General features: G+C 36.2%; 1 protein-coding gene across 4 annotated transcripts in view; it reads left to right on the top strand.

Annotated features, from left to right (window-relative positions):
* The window catches only part of CDC42BPA (CDC42 binding protein kinase alpha), a 189,823-nt gene that overhangs the window by 114,447 nt on the left and 56,895 nt on the right, over window positions 1-18,481 (top strand). For 3 of the 4 annotated variants that reach the window (XM_085325806.1, XM_085325809.1, XM_085325808.1), the window contains exons 13-17: window positions 3,901-4,034; window positions 5,614-5,856; window positions 6,119-6,229; window positions 12,166-12,413; window positions 17,352-17,457. In XM_085325806.1, the coding sequence (XP_085181932.1) occupies window positions 3,901-4,034; window positions 5,614-5,856; window positions 6,119-6,229; window positions 12,166-12,413; window positions 17,352-17,457 (842 nt within the window). The remainder of the gene's footprint in view (window positions 1-3,900; window positions 4,035-5,613; window positions 5,857-6,118; window positions 6,230-12,165; window positions 12,414-17,351; window positions 17,458-18,481) is intronic. The other variant, XM_085325807.1, reaches the window with a different exon arrangement.

The raw sequence follows: 18,481 nt of genomic DNA, 5'->3' as shown, positions 1-18,481 counted from the left end.
CTATTTGCTTTGTCCTGCAGTTCTTATTCAACCAATATTCTTAAAATAGCCATTGATCTGGGCTGCTCCACTAGCGCTCCTGGGCTCGGCCTCTGCTGCTCCTCACAACACTTGGCAACGTTCACATTTCCCTGCAGAACTGTCCTTTCCTTCCAGCACTCTCTAGTTTTCAGGTGTGCTGACAATGCCTTTGGGAACTGTAACATTTTTTACTCCTATGGCACGTAAAAAGAGAAACTGGAAAAGTTTTCCTAGTGGTATGGATTGTATACGGGGAAGTTTGTTCCACCTCCTGCTAAGGTACTTCTTTGCCTCAGTGATAACTTCATGGGTCTTTTTTCCAAATTTTTGTGCAGAGGGCTGAGTTTGTAATTTGTTAAATTACTATTTCTGCACAGAAAATGCATTTAAAAAGTCATTGATGAACATAAATTGAAGTTTTGCGTAGTATTTCAAAGGTGAATGATAGCAATGTTACAGACCGTTCCACCTATGTATTTTCAAATTAGGAAGACAAATTATTACTGTTCACGTAACCYGGAAATGTAACCTGGATACTAATAGGAATCAGTTACAAGGTTGCAGTTGATCATTTCTGCTCAGAATGTTACTGCTAATCACAGCACATCAAGTAGCCCCTTGTTCGTTTTTGAAAACCAGGGAGATTCACAGCTGCTTTTGCTTAGTGCTTTATAACTGGATGTGGAGTAAAAGCCAGTTCACRCTAGAGATGTGATTTTTCTGAGTATTTTCTTGGAATGGTACATTAGAAGAGTGTGAGTTATCTGGGAAGCGGGCTATATGCATGAAACAACAGTGACACAGTTTGGGTTGTAAGGTTGTGGGTTCACAAGCAGCAGACCTGACCAAACGGCTTACTACGCCGAAATGGGTTGAATTGTTACTACCTTCCTATCTGTCCTGCTCTCAGCTTTTTGGCCTCTCATCCCCTTCTGCACTTTTTGTACTCTTACTGAATGATTCTCTCACTTAAAAGAGGAAACAACTATCTGGTTAAATAGGATTTGGTCAACTCTGGGAGTAATCGATAAGCCAGCACAAGGTGGGCAGTAAGAGCACACCAGGAGAGATGAGGGGGGAAGAGCCGCCTTTCAGTTCTAGGATCAGGGAGCTGTTGTGGCTCGGGGAAGTGAACCTTCCTTTCCTTTCCGTTCGATTCCTTTACTTCTGAGAGTTCTTGAAGATTTTGTGGTATCTGAAAAACGCGACTGTCAAGTATCTCAGTGCTTTAATTAGGCACTGTGGACTGCAACACGTAACCATGCTGTTAATATCATGTTGTCTCAAAAAGTCTGTGTTACAGATGTACAGTTGGACAGTTTGTCTGTTGTGAGGCAGCGATTTTGTATCGTCACCGTAAGCGTTATTGTAGCATGTGAACATGGCTTAGCTAGCTCGGGGGGGGTCGCTCCGGGCTGAGCGATGCCTTGCTGGCTCTGCATCAGGACARAGGTTTCTGTGAAGCTTCACTCCAGCCAAATGTCCCTCCAGTTACTGCTGTAATGAAGAGAAAGAGGACATGATCAGCRTATATTAATACATGCTGGAAAGCAGCATACGTTAGAACAGCTTTTGGATAAGATGAGCCCTTCATAGAAAAGCAGTAGGATGAACTTTAAGTAATATTTATATTAGTGACTTAGTCAGTGGCAGGTTAGATTTTAGCTCGTTCCTGTAGATATTGCTCTCTTTGGTAATAAAAAAATAAAAAGTGATGTGGGAAAATTCACCAGCACAACTGATACCATTTTTCAGATTTAGGAGAAGGCAATGTCTGGTGAAGGCAGTTAATATTGAGAAGATTTTCACTTAAGCAGTCATTATGAATGCTCTGTTTCACCGTCCATATATCATATTTGTATATTTATTCCTCACAAAGTGTGTACTCTTACTGTTGGACTGGAAGTGAAAAATGTGATCAAATAAGAAAGATGTGGAGTCATCTAATCTATCTTCAGTCATTGTATAACTTTCTTGTTACATACTTGAATGCCTTATCTGGTCCCGCAGTACAATCATTAAATKGAAGGCAGTCATTTGTGCCTTGAACTGTAACAAATCAGTTCTAATTTGATAGATTTGGGGAAAAGAGAGTATTGTATTTTACATGATTTTATGGGKTTTTTTTTGTGAGATAGATTTTAAAACTAAGTGATGGACAGGAGACAAGCACAAACTAGATGCTCATGTCTGAATGCTTCCAAATTTAGGGGAGCTAGTTCCAAGCTTCCTGGATGGCCTTTATATCTAAATTCCAGATCTAGGTTTGATGAACTTTAAGGAGGTTCAGTTCAGATACAGAGCTGAACTTCATGCTTTGGGGTCGTCTCTCGGGTAATTAATTTAATGTAACATAATAACATTGTACAGTGAGAGTTTGCATATATTAGTTAAAAAGCTAGCAACCATTAGGATGTTTAGATGAGGAACTATCATTTACTACTCATATGTCACAACCATTTTTTTGTCTTTCACCTGTTTTACTCCCTCTTCTGGAGCTATAAGTGTAAACACCTGTTTAAAAAGGTAATAAAAATGAACAAGAAATTGTGTCAAATTCAAGAGTGTCACCAGTGGGATCTTAGAAAAATATAACATTTTTTGTCTATCTAGTTTCACAGGAAATTACAAGCTAGCATATGCTTTCAATTTTTGAGGTCAAAGTTAYAATTTTTGTTCTCAAAGTTACACAAGAGAAAACTTTGAGGAATCCTTAATATTGCCAAATATGTAAAGAACAGCAATAGAGGAAGAAATTAAGCTATGGAACAAAGTAGTTCATGCACAGAAGAAATTTATCTTGGCTCAGCAGAGCAACATATAAACTTACTTATTTGCTGGTGACTTCAGGGTAGACTACATGAGACAGGCAGTGAATAATTTCTGGCATTGAGCTATAGCTGTAATTGAAATGCATTCTTTTAAAGTTTTAAGCAAGGGTCAATGAATTAAAACAGCAGTGAATATTTATATGGTACAAGTAAATTGTTATTCATTTGCTTACAATATTCTTGTGTTCCAGAAATTACAGCTCTTAAGAATGTGTATATTTTAGTGTTTGGTTTCTCTAAGAGCCAGTCTTAGAGATGGATCTTAGAGATGGCACAAATGTCTGCATTTGTGACAATGTAGCAAAAGGCTCTTAGTAAGAGTATGGATGAGTTCCTGTATAATTAAATGCATATCCTGCTTCAATTGAAATCAAAGGCAAAGCATCCAGTGATTTCATAGAACTGGTAATTAATCTACCATCTTGCTTTTAATACATATTTTTAAGTAAAGGATTAGAAAGAAAAAGCTTGCTTTTTCTTTTTCTTTTTTTTTCCCCTCTCTCTCATGAAATTTTCAGTTGACTGTTACACTTTAGGGATTTCAACTTTTAATATTTTAGCATTTGAGCATTTTGTGACATTTATTTGGTTGTGTCTTAGAAATCTACTTTAATTTTGTAGATGATTAACAGTTTGTAGGAAACTGCCGGTAGTAGTTTTTCTATATTTACAGTAGTAATAAAGCAGGCCACATAAACACAAATTGTTTTAACACTAGAAATAAGTAAAATCATCTGAAATTAATTTTAACTGTATAAGCAGGAGAAGACTTGCCAGCTCTTGAATGACCYATTACTCTTACTGTTTTTTTTCTGGGGAGATGAAGTGGGGGTAGACTGTTTTTAATTATGATACATTGTAATAAAAGATGTATTATATTTTACATCACAGTTTAAAAAAGTCAAATGATAACAGTAGTATTAGTTTGAGATAAAACTGAAACCAGCATTAACTATAAGAGTTTCAAACCAGTTAGACCATGCTGAAAGGGTGTTCTAAAAGAAGAACRTTTTCTGCGACGTAGTGAGAAGTGTGCTGCTTTCTCTAGATTCTGGTCAACTGGAACAACAGCTTGAGGAGGCCAGCACTGCGCGGCGTGAACTAGACGATGCTGCCAGGCAAATAAAGGCTTTTGAGAAACAGGTCAGAACGCTGAAGCAGGAGAGGGAAGATCTTAATAAGGTAAAAGCATTTTTTCAGCAATTTTTCTAAACCTGAAGAGTAGTTCACTTTTGTTCATTTAGCCTGAAATAACTATTTCAATTTTAGAATTAACGAGTAGATAACAGATGTGTAATGTAATCTATTTTTGCTTTCTAATTTTCTTTTTTTAAAGGCACAAATGTCAGCCTGCATGATGCAAATTGCATGTTGGCTGCAAAGGCAGCTTTGTGGCCTCAGATAAGTGTAATGAACTATTCTTCTTATGTGCAACTAATATAATCTGAAGTGTGATTGAGAGTAGCAGGGAAAAGATGTTCAGAACATGGTATTAAGGAGACACTCTGTGACTTGGAAATGTTTCCAGAAGAGAGATGTGAAAAATTCCCCAAACGTGAAGACTGAAAAATATTTTGAAATAACTGCAGTAAAAACATGTTAGTTTTGTTTTCTTCTTTCTTCTTTTCTATCCCTCAAATTCCTTATTTTCTTGCTTATAACATACTATCTTTTATGGGGTACCTTGTATTTGTGGTTAAATCAATTTGAAATTGTAATAGGGGGCAAAATGCATCAGCCTTTCATCATGGTGAAAAATAGCCCAGTGTTTTAGAGTCTACATTAAACTGCTAACTGTATGCAATCTTGTTCCTTTTAATCCATAAAGTTTTAAAAACCTTGAAAGCTTCCAGTTTGCCCAAGGAAGACCATCCCTTTTTCCAAAACAACTTGCGGTGATTAGGACCTCTTTTAGCAACCTCAGAAAATGCTTCTAAATTTGTATAGATGTCAACAGTGCCAAATGTTAATTCTTCCTGCCACTTTTCTTTTCATCCTCAAGCCTTATTTTTCTTTGCTTCTTTGTTCAGCTCCACTTTGGCTGAACATCATTAAACTATTTAAACGCTTGTGGTCCCTCAGTCTTTGTGTAGTGGCAAAGATAGAGAATGCAGGCAGCTTTGACAAGGTATTATGTTATAGAGTTATCACAGCACTAGCTGTATTATTTCTTGTGGGCTCTTTTAAAGGAATAATTCTTGTATGTTACTGCTAATCATTACAGTGTTTTGTGACCTGAAACTTTCTGTAATATTGATATCATGGTATGGTGTGTGGAAATCATAATAACCATGTGCAAGTTAGTTTCCAAAAGCTTCTGAGGATGAAGTTTTCATAGAGCAGATTTCTATTCAATTAATCCACATACTTTTGTTGTTGTTTAACAGTTGAGGTAAATACTACTCTTTTTACTCATGTAAGTTGTTCTTGAAAAACTAAGCCAATGACATTTTTAATTAAGACAGCAAGGTATTTTTATATTTTAATGCGAGTGTTTGAAAGCCTTTATATTGAACCTGTAATAATGGACCAAATTCAAACTTGGTCTAAGTTAAAGCAGTTTTACTGACTTAAGTAGTTTAAAACTTGGCCTCTTTCCTTATATAAAGAAGCATACAATCTGTGTCATAGATGCATTCATCAAAAGAAATGAATATGTGTTTTCTATTCACTCTGGAAAAGGTCTTAGATGCGCATCCAAAGACAAAATTGGCCTTTCAGCTTTCTAGGTTTATTACTTAATTCTTTTTTTAAACTGTAGGAACTGGCAGAGTCTAGTGACAGATTAAAATCCCAAGCCAAAGAGCTGAAAGATGCACACAGCCAGCGGAAATTGGCAATGCAGGAGTTCTCAGAGATGAATGAGCGGCTGACAGACTTGCACTCTCAAAAACAAAAGCTTGCCCGCCAGCTCCGAGATAAGGAGGAAGAAATGGAAGTGGTGATGCAAAAAGTAGAAAGTTTAAGGCAAGAGTTACGCAGAACAGAGAGAATAAAAAAAGAAGTAAGTAGTAAGAAGACTGTTTAGAATCTATGAAATACTAGTTGTATATAAGGTTTTTTGACAAAGCAATTTAAAAAAAGTTATCTGTAAATTTTTAACTCTTTTATTGTCATTTCAAACAATATCCATTTTTTTCTTTTCTAAGGATTTGAAATGCCCATTKTAGTGTTAAAGATTTGTCTCATATATCAAAAACCATGAATACRTTTTGAAAAATATAAAGTAAGCATCCTACCTATTAAAAATGTATGTACTTTTGTAGCTGGAAGTCCAAGCTGAAGCCGCAGCTGCTGAGGCATCCAAAGACAGGAAATTGCGAGAGAGAAGTGAGCAGTACTCTAAACAGTTGGAAAGCGAAGTAGAAGGTCTAAAGGTTAGTCTGTTTTGATATTAACACCTGCAAACTTACTAGCCAACTAGGACTGGATCTGTTTGATTGTTTTCAGATATAGGACAAAAATAAATGGTCAGTTTATCATTTCACTTGATGCTGAATGCTACTACAAACATGAATTGTATTATTATCCAGAAAAATGAACATTTACCTAATGTACTTTTCAGACCGGTGTGTTCACTGTTCACCAAAGCATTTCTCTAYAGCAACATCTTGCCTTTCTTGATTTCTTACCAATTTGTTTCCATAATTAGTTTGTTTAACTTACCCTGTTAAAAGCAGATTTTTAGTTTAGGATGATTGARTGTTTGAAGATGAGCTTGCAGTCAAAGCATATTTCTATAGAGGTGTTTTGTGCGCTATTTTTCCTTATCATGTAAACCAAAATAAAGATGGGTTTCCCAATAATAGATGTGAACTGATGTAACTGCAAAGGAAAAGCTTTAGTGTATTCTCTATCTCAATCAGAAGTTGAGACATTTATGCYCAAGAGTAGCTTTGGTCATGAAGAGTGTTGTTTATTTTGATAAGATGGCTCACATATATATGTGTTTTTAGGAACAGACATTTAAGTAAGCCAAGAACATTGTTATTTTATTCTGTGATTTAGTATTGTAATGTAGTATTCTGAAGAAATAAAACTTTCTCAAAAATCTTGCAGATGATGGCTTGAATAAGAAGGCTTTATAATTTCCACATGAAGGTTGCTGTTCATTCACAGCAAGATTCTGCTACTGATGTTTCACCCAGTAGTATGAGTCTAAATGTTTTGTGTAAAATATCAGACTGCATTTATTCTGAGTTTAATTTAACATGAATAACAGTTTTATTATTAGAATTTGTGGGACATTAGTCAATATTAAGTCACTATTCAGAAGGGGTTTTTTTGCACACATTCTTTTATTTTGTCTTCCACTGTTAAGTGAAAAATAAATAAATAAATTTTGTCATGGAATTTGGATTCATAAARCTATAGCTGTGTATTCAGGTTACTTTCTGAAAATTAAGATGTGCTTCTTCTGTTTTCGTATATCTTCATTGTCAGCAAAGAGTTTGTATGACAGTTTAGGAGGTGAGGGGAATTTTATTGCAGATGTTAAGGATAAATGGCATCCTGGTTTATGAGAGCAGGACGAGTTTATCAGAACAGCAAAGAGGACTTGTAGCTTTCTTAATATTTTTGTGCACTACAGTAAGTACACTTTGAATCATGTGAGGTTGTGATACTGCAAGTTCAGGATGCTATCAGAGGGAAGAGGTCAGCATTTAAGAAATGGAAAGTTTACCCAAATGCGGGGAACAGGGAAGCCCATAAGTCATGGCAGGTTAAATGYAAACAGGATGTTGTGGGCTAAAAAAAGAATTTGGAAAGCATTTTGCAAAGGATGCTCAAACTGATTGTGTGAAGTTCTTTAAATAAAAAGCAGGAAGCCACCTTAGGAAGCTGGTGGAACTACTTGTTGTCAGGATAGGCAGGGGGTWCTCTGGGTTGGTAGAGCCATGGCAGAGAAGTTTCATTTATTTATTTATTTATTTTTGCATGTCAGACTTTACTGCTGAAGTTGTAGGGAGATTGCCATGCACATGMCACACACAATGCATTCTTTGTATCAGGTATATGAGATGGTCTGGATCACTCTAGGGTAGATCTGCAGGAACAGACAGATGAGTTAGATATGAAATCACCCAAACAGATGGCCTTCACCTAGATGTGAAGGAACTCAGACATGAAAGAATAACTGGCCCAGATATGCACCCTCTCATTCCAAATAGCTCGCTGTGGTAAAGATTAAGATCAGCGAGCTAGGGGATCTAACAGAGCCTTTCGGGGAGGAGTCAGTCTGGCTTCTGTCTGCACTGACCTGCTGGTGTTCTGTGAGGAAATCAGTAAACATGTGGACAGAGGAGATCCAGTGGTTGCTGTGTATTAGGATTTTTGAAAACCTTTGTTGGGCTTTGACACCAAAGATCATTAAGGAAGCTAAATTGTTGTGGGACTGAAGGAAATTTTTGTGGATTTGAAGTTTGTAAGGAACTGGGAGCAAAGGAGAAGACTTAGCAGTTGCTTGTCACGATAGAGAAGAGTGAGCGGAGGGGTCCCCAGGGTCAAACCAATGGCCAGTTTTATTCAGCATCTTCATTAATAACGCAGAGAGGTCATGGATGGTACTGGGCTCTTCCAGGTGGGCAAACACCACACAGATAGCAAAGGAATCTCAGAAGAGATTCAGAGAACTGAGTGAGCAAAAAGGTAGCAGTGTAGCTAAAACGTAGGGTTATACACTGAGTGGAAAAACAATCTAAACCAGACCTATACGGTACTAAACTTGGGACTGGCAATTACAAGTTAGGAAAGAACTCTTGGAGTCATTGCTGGCAGTTCTCCAAAGTCATTGCTCACTATACAGCAGCAGCTGAAAAAGCCCCCCCCCCAAAAAAAAAAAAAAAAAAAAAAAAAACCCCCATAAAAAAAAAAAAAAAAATAAAATAGAGGACATCATCAGGAAAGCTTCTGAGAACAAAAGAGAATCATTTGGCTGCTGAATAAAACTCAACTGCACTCACATGTTCTGTACTATGGGTAGTTTCATCTCCTCATTTCAGGAAGAATGGAGTAAAGTTAGAGAAGTCACTGATAAAGGCCACTAAAATGATCAAGAGGATGGAGCAATGGCCTTTCAAGGAATGTCTAAAAATAGTGTGGCTTTTCAATTTGGAGAGGAGGAAGCTGAAGGGAAATTGTGATTGAGGTTTACAGAATCATGAAGGCAGTGGATAAGGTGAATGCAGAACTGTTATTCACCAAATCCTCCAGTACTAGGACTTCAGGGCACTTGGTGGAACAAGTAGGACATGGATTTGAAACTGCTTCTCTACACAGTAGTAAGTGATCTCCTGGATCTTGTTGCACCTGGATCTTGTTGYACCAGGAGGTTGTGGTTATGACAGTGTCAGCAGGCTCATAACCTGTTTACTTTACTAAACTTTGTTGTAAACCTTTGGAGTTATATTCAGGCAGCCAAAATTCCGCCTAAATCCCAGTACTTTGTGCATCTCTTGGCACATATGCAAGTTAATAAGAAATTAACTGCTGGATTTAGGCATTCAGAGGCATGCAGACAGTGACAAACACTGGCTCAGGGATGCAGGTGGAATTTAGATTGCATAGGCAAGGGGCTTACTTTTTTAATGCAAGAAATATCACCAACATTTTATCTTTTTTCTGTTGTTAGGTATTTTCAGTATGTTCATATGACTGGGTTTCAAAATAAGCATATTCTTCCAGGTGTTTCTGGACTGTAGAGGAACAATTAGGTGTACAGGAAAGGTGTTGGGAGAGTCTGTTTTAGGGGAACTAGGCAATTTGGGGTGCTAATTTGTATGGTAGTGTTAGTTTTTCATTAAATCTTTTATAAGCTTATTTCAAGCAATTTTGGAATAAATTCTGTATGTTACATTTAGGTAGCATGTTAAAATAAATTTCTGAACTCTTTCCTTCCTATCTGAGCAACAAGAGATTATTCAATTGAGAGTAAGAATATAGTAATCCAAATATTAATAAGGAAGATTCTGACTTTCTTGACATGCTGCACTTGGCAAATATTTATATCATAAAAACTTCATGCTATTAGAGTCACTCTCCTAAGAAAGATACTTCATATTTTTACCAAGGGGATACTATTACTGTTTGTAAAGTGCAGCATATGAGGCTTGGAGCAGACCAAAATACCACTTGTTACCAAAGACTGATCTCATTAAAGCTGAGTCAGAAGTCTTCCAAAAACTTCAATGGTATGTTCAGTTAGGATTAGATTGCTTAAATAGTAAGTTTTTCCATGCTGTTTGCTCTGTGATTGCAGATCATAGCATTGCTCTATTTAGTGGTTGTTATTCTTTATTCTTCGAGTGCAAAATTTGATGGCCTTTAGTGCAGCAATTACAATATCCATAGTATGTGATAATACATTTCAGTACACATAATAATATTTATAACATCACTGTCATTCTGGATTATTCAGCTTCACAATTGCTTAATGACAGAGCTACTATGTGGAGTTTTTTTTGCACATGGAAGAGAGATTGGGAAAGAGGGAGGGAAAAATTCCCCTGTGAAGTTAGAACATCTGCATAGCTGTGTGCCAAGAGATGCATTATGTTTCAGCTGCATCATTTGTCCACTTGAAGCAGGCATGTATGAAGATACTTATTTAGAGTTCATATTCAGACCAATTCGAAACATACTTTCTGTTTACTATATTACTGCTGTTCTCTAAGCCACTGTACAGTACCACCCCCTCTCTCTCCTACTCCAGCGTCTGTTTATAATGTTAATGATGTCTTGCTRTAATGGTGAAATACAATTAAACAACTTAGATATCTGACAGATGATGTTTCAAAACTCGAGATTTTTCCCTGCTCCAAAGTCCTATGCATGTAGACAAGTCACACAGTAACAGACAAAGTCGGTGGTTAACTACCTCTGTGTGAAAGAAAATTCCTATACTTTTTTTTTTAAAAAAATCTCTTCTTCAAACCGTCTCCTCTTAGGGTGGCATCTCCTTTCTGATTTACTGTTCTGTGTCCTAAGGGCAGGATTTTACTCTTGTTTAAGGAGTCAAAACAGAAGCTCATTTTGATGAGACTGAGTTAGAGAAAGCAGTGAGGGAGTAGTAAATACCTAGCTCACACATTAGGGGCTGGTTGTGGTCTCCTGCTRGCCCTAGCAGGAAGGCCTCGGTTTCTCACAGAAGTCGATGTGGCAGAAATTCAGAGTGTCTGAACATTCTGCAGTGACACTCAGCTCTTAAAGTTTGTTCCTACATCAGCAAAAGAAAGCTGCTCAGACCCACAATTAATTAAGAGTGACTGAGAGGATTGTAATACCTCATGATAAGAATGTCGGTATAATCAACTAAATATCTTAGCTCCTTGTAAAGATGTGAGACAGTCACCATAAAGTTGTAGGTTTTTGAGTTACTTGCTCTTTCTTAAAGCATAGTACTTTTATTAAGTAATTTTCTTTATTTCTTTAGATCAACTTAATTACTAAAAACACACACACACACACACACACACACACAGGCAGGCAGGCAGGCAGGCAGGCACACAGAGAAAAGAATCCAAATGAAGTTACACACATGTTTACGTTAAAAAGTATTTCCATACTTGGATTTCAGTACATGTCATACTAATATCTCATTTTGAACCTGATCTTGCTCCTCCTCTATGTTATGGCAGGACATTGAGTTTAGTGAGTGCAGCATTTGGTGCAAATGTRTGTATCCTGAAGCAATGTGTAAAGACTATTGAAATACCAGAAGACCTCACTAAGAGAGCTATGCAGCTGCAAAAAGTGAAGTAATTACTCTTATTGTTTAAAGCTTGTTTTTGCTATTAACCCACTATGATGGAAATGGTCAGTTTAAATAAAGAGGTCAGGCTTCCATCCTGACTGATGCAGTTCATGTAGTGTTCTTGTGCCTGGATTTTGGCCTTCAGTTAAGTCTGTGCTTGCCTCTATATGGCATTTTCATAAATTATTTTTTCTTTGAAATATATTCACTGTATATCTTGATCCTTATTCTCCGTTCATGAAAGTCATTGATCCTGTTGCTGTTAACCAAACGAGTGAGAGCCTGAATATCTTATAGTTCTTCAAACCCTTTCTGACTGCATTTAAGGGGAGTCAGAAAGTGGCCTGTGATGTTCAAAGTGATGATGAAATTTACAGTGGCTTGGAAATTATTATTACATTTAAATCACAAAACGATAAAGTACAGTTCAGTTTTATGCTCTAACACACTTCCAAAAAATGTAATGGGATTATTTTCTAAATGTACACTTTGAATAATGAGTTTTTGTTAAGCATCTGCTTCAGAATTCTTGAGCACTAACCTGGAGCTGTTTGTTTTTAGCAAAAGCAGATTGGTCGCTCACCTGGAGTAAGCAGTATAGAACACCAGCAAGAAATCACTAAATTAAAGGCAGACCTGGAAAAGAAGAATGTTTTCTATGAAGAAGAACTATCTAAACGAGAAATAATGCATGCTAATGAAATAAAAAATCTAAAGAAAGAACTACGGGATGCAGAGAGCCAACAGCTTGCCCTCAAGAAAGAGATCATGATTTTGAAAGACAAGCTAGAAAAAACCAGAAGAGAAAAGTGAGTTATGTCATTTACCTTTAAGTTTGAACCTTTTTCAAGTTTGCCTGTATGTTTCCAAACACACTATCACTTCCAGAATTACAGTACAGACAGGTGTGTGTTGGCTGATTTAATGCCATGGTTGAATATAAAGTAGCTGAAGTCTGTACACTTGTCACCTTTGAAAACAGAAAAAAAACCCCACTGAACTCTGATCTGAAAGTTAATTTTGCACCCGAATTCTTGCACTGGCTGACTGCTCCTAGGTATGTAMCTTGAATTGCAGGCTTGTAATTTAGGGTAAGTTGACTCCTGAAGCTTATGCTGAAGTTTTAAGTAGTTTTTTTGGCATTTTTTCTATTTAGTATTTTCATCTTTTGATGCAAAACTAATGTGTTAGAGGTCAAGTATTGCTTACATTTCTGCCAGCACAGGAACAGTTACTTAATGCAGACTAAGGCTAATCCATGCTGGGTTCCATCTAGTGTTAACATCAGTCATCAGACTAATAGGCATAAGCTTCTTTATCTCTTCTGACATGTCATTTGTCAGAGACCTGATCTCTTCTTTCCCACGTGGTGGAGTTAATAACTGGCCTTGAGAATGTTCCTTGAGGCATTCTTCAATAAAAACAAATTTTCCTATTGGATAATGTGGTACTGCAAATAGTAAAAGTCATGACTTGAATATATTCATCACTTCCATTCATAAAAAAATTCAGAGTGCTGTATAGACACTGGTATAGATGCTTCTTTTTCCTGCTGTAGTAAGATGGGATGTTAGAAAATCCCTAAAGGAGAAGCTCTTATTCAAAGCTTAGCCAAGCTGTAGCGAATCCTTGAYTATAAGTTGTAAATAAAATAAAAGCATTAAAAAAAATTGTGCAAATAGTTTGCCAGCTTCTCTGGTAAAGTGTTTCCTGGGGAAAAAGTAGATCACATAGCTTAGAATGCAATAGATGAACCATTTATTCTTAGAATGTAGCTATTCATACCTTGAACATATTTTTACAGTAAGTTGCTGCTTTGTTCTAGAATGCAAAGTAAAATTTTTATCAGCAATGTGTTTCCATTGTACCACAACTTGATGCTATTTCTAACCTGTGAGTTATAAATGCAGAAAAGATTACAYTGTTTTGTAATACATAAAGATAATAGTACAGTACTTCTATTGCCACGTCAGTTAAGTAGCGTCACAGAAGGAAGAACGCTCTATAAAGAACCATTAATACCTCTTTCTGCAGGCTAAACTTTTCTTAAAGGTCATGCTTCCACATGCTGATCAGCTCACAATCCTCTTTCAGTTTTATCAGAACCATTCCACAATTGAATAGCTGCAAAAGTTATAACGTGATGTCTGACTTCAGTGAAATAACACATAGCTTAACAAAGTTGATTGGCTGTGTGCTAGCTATTCATAAACTTAGTTTCAGTCAAGTTTCCCTCTGTAAATAAAAGATGAACTGGATCCAAATCTAAAATGAATGGTGACTTAAGTATTTATTTCCATATGTATTTCAGGTGTGCTGGGTAAGAGAAAATTTTAAAGCATGAACAGAAGTGTAGCATGTATCCAGAATCCAACTTCTGGCCCTTAACAGGAAAAGATTGAGCAGCAGATGAGGTCGGATGTCCAAGCATAGAGAGAGATTAACAAAAGCCTGACCTTCAACTGGGTTTTGTTAAATAGTTATGCAGAATTTTGTAGCAAGTATTAGGACCCCACACAAATGCAAAGTCAATTGTTCAAACTATGAGTATTCATGATTTGCTACAGAGATTATTCAGATGATTCAGAGATTAGAAGGGAAGCTTAAAAATGAGAAATGAAAGAATTGGTATTGTTGCTTGATACATAGTATTTGGTGGCTTTCCTTAAAAGAACATTGATTTTTTTTGTTGTTGTTGTTTCTCCTTTCATGCATTGTTTTTGGCTTTTGTAATCAGACATACAAAGCTTTTTGTAAGTCTGGCAATACAGGGTTATTCAATGTAAGGGGTTGAAAAGGAAGCACCTGGAGGCTTTATGCTGAATCAAGTGGAATTACTGCAACAATAGCTGTGGGGTGGGGTTGAATCATATACAGTTTGGGAAGAAAAAATCTTAAATCTAAAAGGATCTTTCATGCATATCTTTTTAAAAAATGACTTTTACTTCATTCTGCAGCTGCACTGCTTTATAAGGGCTGTAATCTAGAGGAATTGCATAGGTTATTCAAGCAAGGGTYGATAAGAACTTTGTCAAAAAACTGTTCTGTGTGCACTTTTTTAATGTGCATTGTGGTGACTTCTACTTCATTTTTGGAAGCAGGTATTTTTTCCATATTTTATTCAAATGTAAGCTTTCTTGCTTTTGTTAGTTCAACAACCTAAGTCAACAAGGGAGAGAAACTACCTTTCTGTATGCAATCATAGCCCTCTGCTAAAGTCTGATAAGCTGCATACTCTTAAAACTGGGAATGTAGGGATGCAGTGTTAGGCCAGTGATCCATGTAGTATGATACTCCATTTCTTAGAATTATAGTTATCTAATATTTTAGGAAAAGGTGCAGGAAACTCTGTAAAATAAATTATATTTGTAGAAGTTTCTTCTAAGTCTGTCATTTAATGTTGGATTTATAAAGTACAGAGGTTTTGGAGATCTTTGCTTCAGGTCTACTTTTTTTTCRTCTCGAAGTGGTAAGGTAAAATATTTTCCCATTTTCTACAGCTGCAGTAAAAGAGCTGGGTGACAAAGTGATATCACAAAGCTGTATTTCACATTGCTTACATATGGTTTGGTGCAGTTTTAGTGATAAGAAGAAATCTAGATCATGTATGATTTCTTGAACTTCAAGAGCAGGTAAATGGCTACATTTTAGATGGGAGAGGAAGCTTGGTCGGAGAGGAGGATGCCAGGCTTCAAAGCAAGTATGTTATTTTGATCTTCCTCACTGCTGATTCCAAGGTATACGTATGGAAGCTGCCACAGTCCTGTGGGTTGCCAAATTGGCAATGATAGATTACATCCATATTCTCCTCTGTTTAAAATTTGTCTCCTTTGTTTATGTATTATAGTAATCTGACTGGGAATAGTGGAAATCACCATTTGAATTAAGAAGTTAAAAATATATTGGGGTCTTTTGCTGGTCTAAAGCTCCCTTAATCTGCCACTGCTATTACCAGTGCTTTTAAGGCTACATAGAACCRTAGAGCTTTAGAAGAAGAAATTTTAGACAAATACAGAACAACAAAGCCCTCTAGACATAACCATAAATATATAAAAGCTAAACAAAAGAAGTTAACCAAATGAATTAAAAATGCTTTGTTCTACTGCCTGAGACGTTAGCTTTGAATCTGTGCCTTGCCAGCAGAAGCAAGACCTGTTGTTAATTCTCCTGGCAGCCAATACTTTTATCTTTTTCTGCCTTTTCYTTAGCTGGCTCATCATATGCATGGAATTTCTTAGTATAGAGAAGGAGTGGTGGTGGATTTCAAACTTGGAGCTTAAACAGTAACTATAGCACTGTACTTAGCAAGCATGTAGCATTATGTTTCAAAGGAAGCCTGGCAACATAGGATTTCACCATGAGTCTAACATGCTGTACTGGATTTCAAAGAGCAGTGGAAGCCCTAAATGAATTTCAAATTAGGAATAGGAAATTCAAACCAGCATTACCCTTAGCTGGGTTAATTGTAGCCACTGACACTTCGCAGCTTTTAAGGGCGTTCCTGCAATTTGACAGTTGTGGTAGTTCTACATTTCAGAAACAGGTGAGGATTTAATTTCTCTCTGACACAATATGAAATTCTGCAAAATCAGTTGCAGTGTTCAAGACAAAATTCCCCTGGATTTTATTTGTATTGAGTTCACTGTTTTACTGGGCACTTTTCAAACCTCTTAGTGACTGGACAATGYTATTTACTGCATTCATATTTTTGTGCCTATGGTATTTATAGTACAGTTTCGTYGAGCTGCTGAGGAACTGTGTACTGCTTATCTGTCACAGTGAATACAGGAAGCCACAAAATCGTCTTTCTGTAACTGCAACTAGAGTGACTCTAGAAAGAGTGGATTTGAGGTGGGAGTTACGAGTCTACAACATTGGAGTACACATCTTTAAGAAAATGACAGTGTTTTTGGCAAACAGAGGACCTGTAGTTTCATTTATTTTCAGATTCTCATGTTCATTGGACAAGATTAAAGTTGATATTAAACAGAATCAAAGTCAAGTGTTCTTGTGTGCTGAATGAAACCCACAAAAGAAGGGAAGGGTTAGAGGAAACAGTTAGTTTGAAACTCCTTTTCAGAAAGAGCGATCCAAACACACAAATCTGGTGATACTACAAGTGTATAGGTTATCCATCCACTTCTTACTGATAGTAGGCAAACRATAACTGAATTAACTGTTCACATTTGTCCTCTGGCTGTGCTGAATTGCCCACAGATAACTGCAAATTTAAACTTTTCTCATCAGTGATTCAGTCCCCAGTGTTTTAATTTAACTTTTGTGTGTTCTGGTTTTATATGGGGTCGTGTTTGCAGGTCATTCTACATGCAGCCTGGAACTGCAGAACTGTATAAGAGTTAAAATAACATTTTATTGAACTTCCAGAGAACTTACCAYGAATGTCTCGGAATATGCTGTGCTGTCTTTGCCCTGCAAATTTAGAACTTTTCAATATAAAGAATAAAGTAGGTATAAGTGGATTGATAAACATTAGCTCAGTGGAGTTTTATTAATTCAATAGTGAAAGAAAGATAATTGTCTAATGATAAAATTCAACAGACTGTCTTACCGTCCTAAAATGGGAGTATAACACATTCTTTACTTACTTTTAATAGACTGAGAGATTAACAATATAGTACTTCTCTTTCAGCTACAGTGTGCATCAATCTGTATGTATTAAGTAAATAGTACGGGGGGTTGTTTTCAGAATAGGAAACCTTTTAATTGTGCTTCGTTTTATTTCTTAGCCAAAGTGAAAGAGAAGAATTTGAAACAGAATTCAAACAGAAATACGAACGAGAAAAGATTCTGCTAACAGAGGAAAACAAAAAACTTTCAAATGAACTTGATAAGGTGAGTGATGATTAGCTGGGTCTTAGTTATATAAGAATGCTATGTAGAGCTATTATGGTCTGTAAATAACTCTTAATTGGCAGCAGAATTTAATAATATGCAGGAAATTTTGATTGAAGTTTGATTAAGTAGAGAATTGTATTAACTGATCTTTTGCATGTATGTACATGCATCTGAATTTGAGAATATGTGCACATTTATATATGTGCGTGTGTGTGTGTGTATATATATATATATATATATATGTGAGAATTCAGTTTTGTGGTTTTGTAGTTTGATAAGATACTGTCAAGAATTCATCTTAAGACAAAGAGGGCTTGCATGTATGAGCCAAATATAAAAATATATAGTTAATGATGTGATTACATAGAATGTATTTGCATGTCAATTATTGTGAAATAGCAGGGCGCTTCATGCCCTGAATAGTGAGATTAAGTGTTGCTTTGAGATACTAAAAAAATAAAAATGATAAGGCAATTTAATTGAGGATTGTATTGAGCAAGGAATAAGTATGTTTCATGCTTTTAGGTTATCTTTTTGTTGTTTATTTTGACAGATTATTCAGKTTCATTATGGATTGGCCATATCTTGCTATGCTTTTCTGTCCTTTAATGCATTATTTTTTTTTAACATATGATGAAAGTATAGTGTTCTCTAAAGTAAGGTTTGCACGTCAATGTTCAAATTAAAGTATATTTTCATACCAGTATAAGATTTATATAAGCATAGTTCAAGAATAGTAAGAGACTAGTCAGTTTGACAGCTTTTCTGCTTTGTCTTTTTCTTTTTTTAATTTACCTAGCTTTGTATTTGTCTTGTCAAATGACATTTAAGAAATAGACCTATTTGCATGATAAGCCTACTTACACGATAAATACACAGTGAAGTAGTCGTATTAGGAGTAAAAAGGGCAGACTAGATTAAAAATTGGTATTTTTGCATCATTTTGATTTGTTAATTTATTTCATTGCTAAAAGAAGCCTTTCATATGAGATTCATTCCCTTAAGCAGGCCTTCCTGAAAG

Source organism: Rhea americana, unplaced genomic scaffold (genome assembly GCF_003343005.1).
Source record: "Rhea americana isolate MKP2758 unplaced genomic scaffold, rheAme1 scaffold_123, whole genome shotgun sequence".
Classification (NCBI taxonomy): Eukaryota; Metazoa; Chordata; class Aves; order Rheiformes; family Rheidae; genus Rhea; species Rhea americana.
This window is presented reverse-complemented; position numbering and strand designations above follow the sequence as displayed.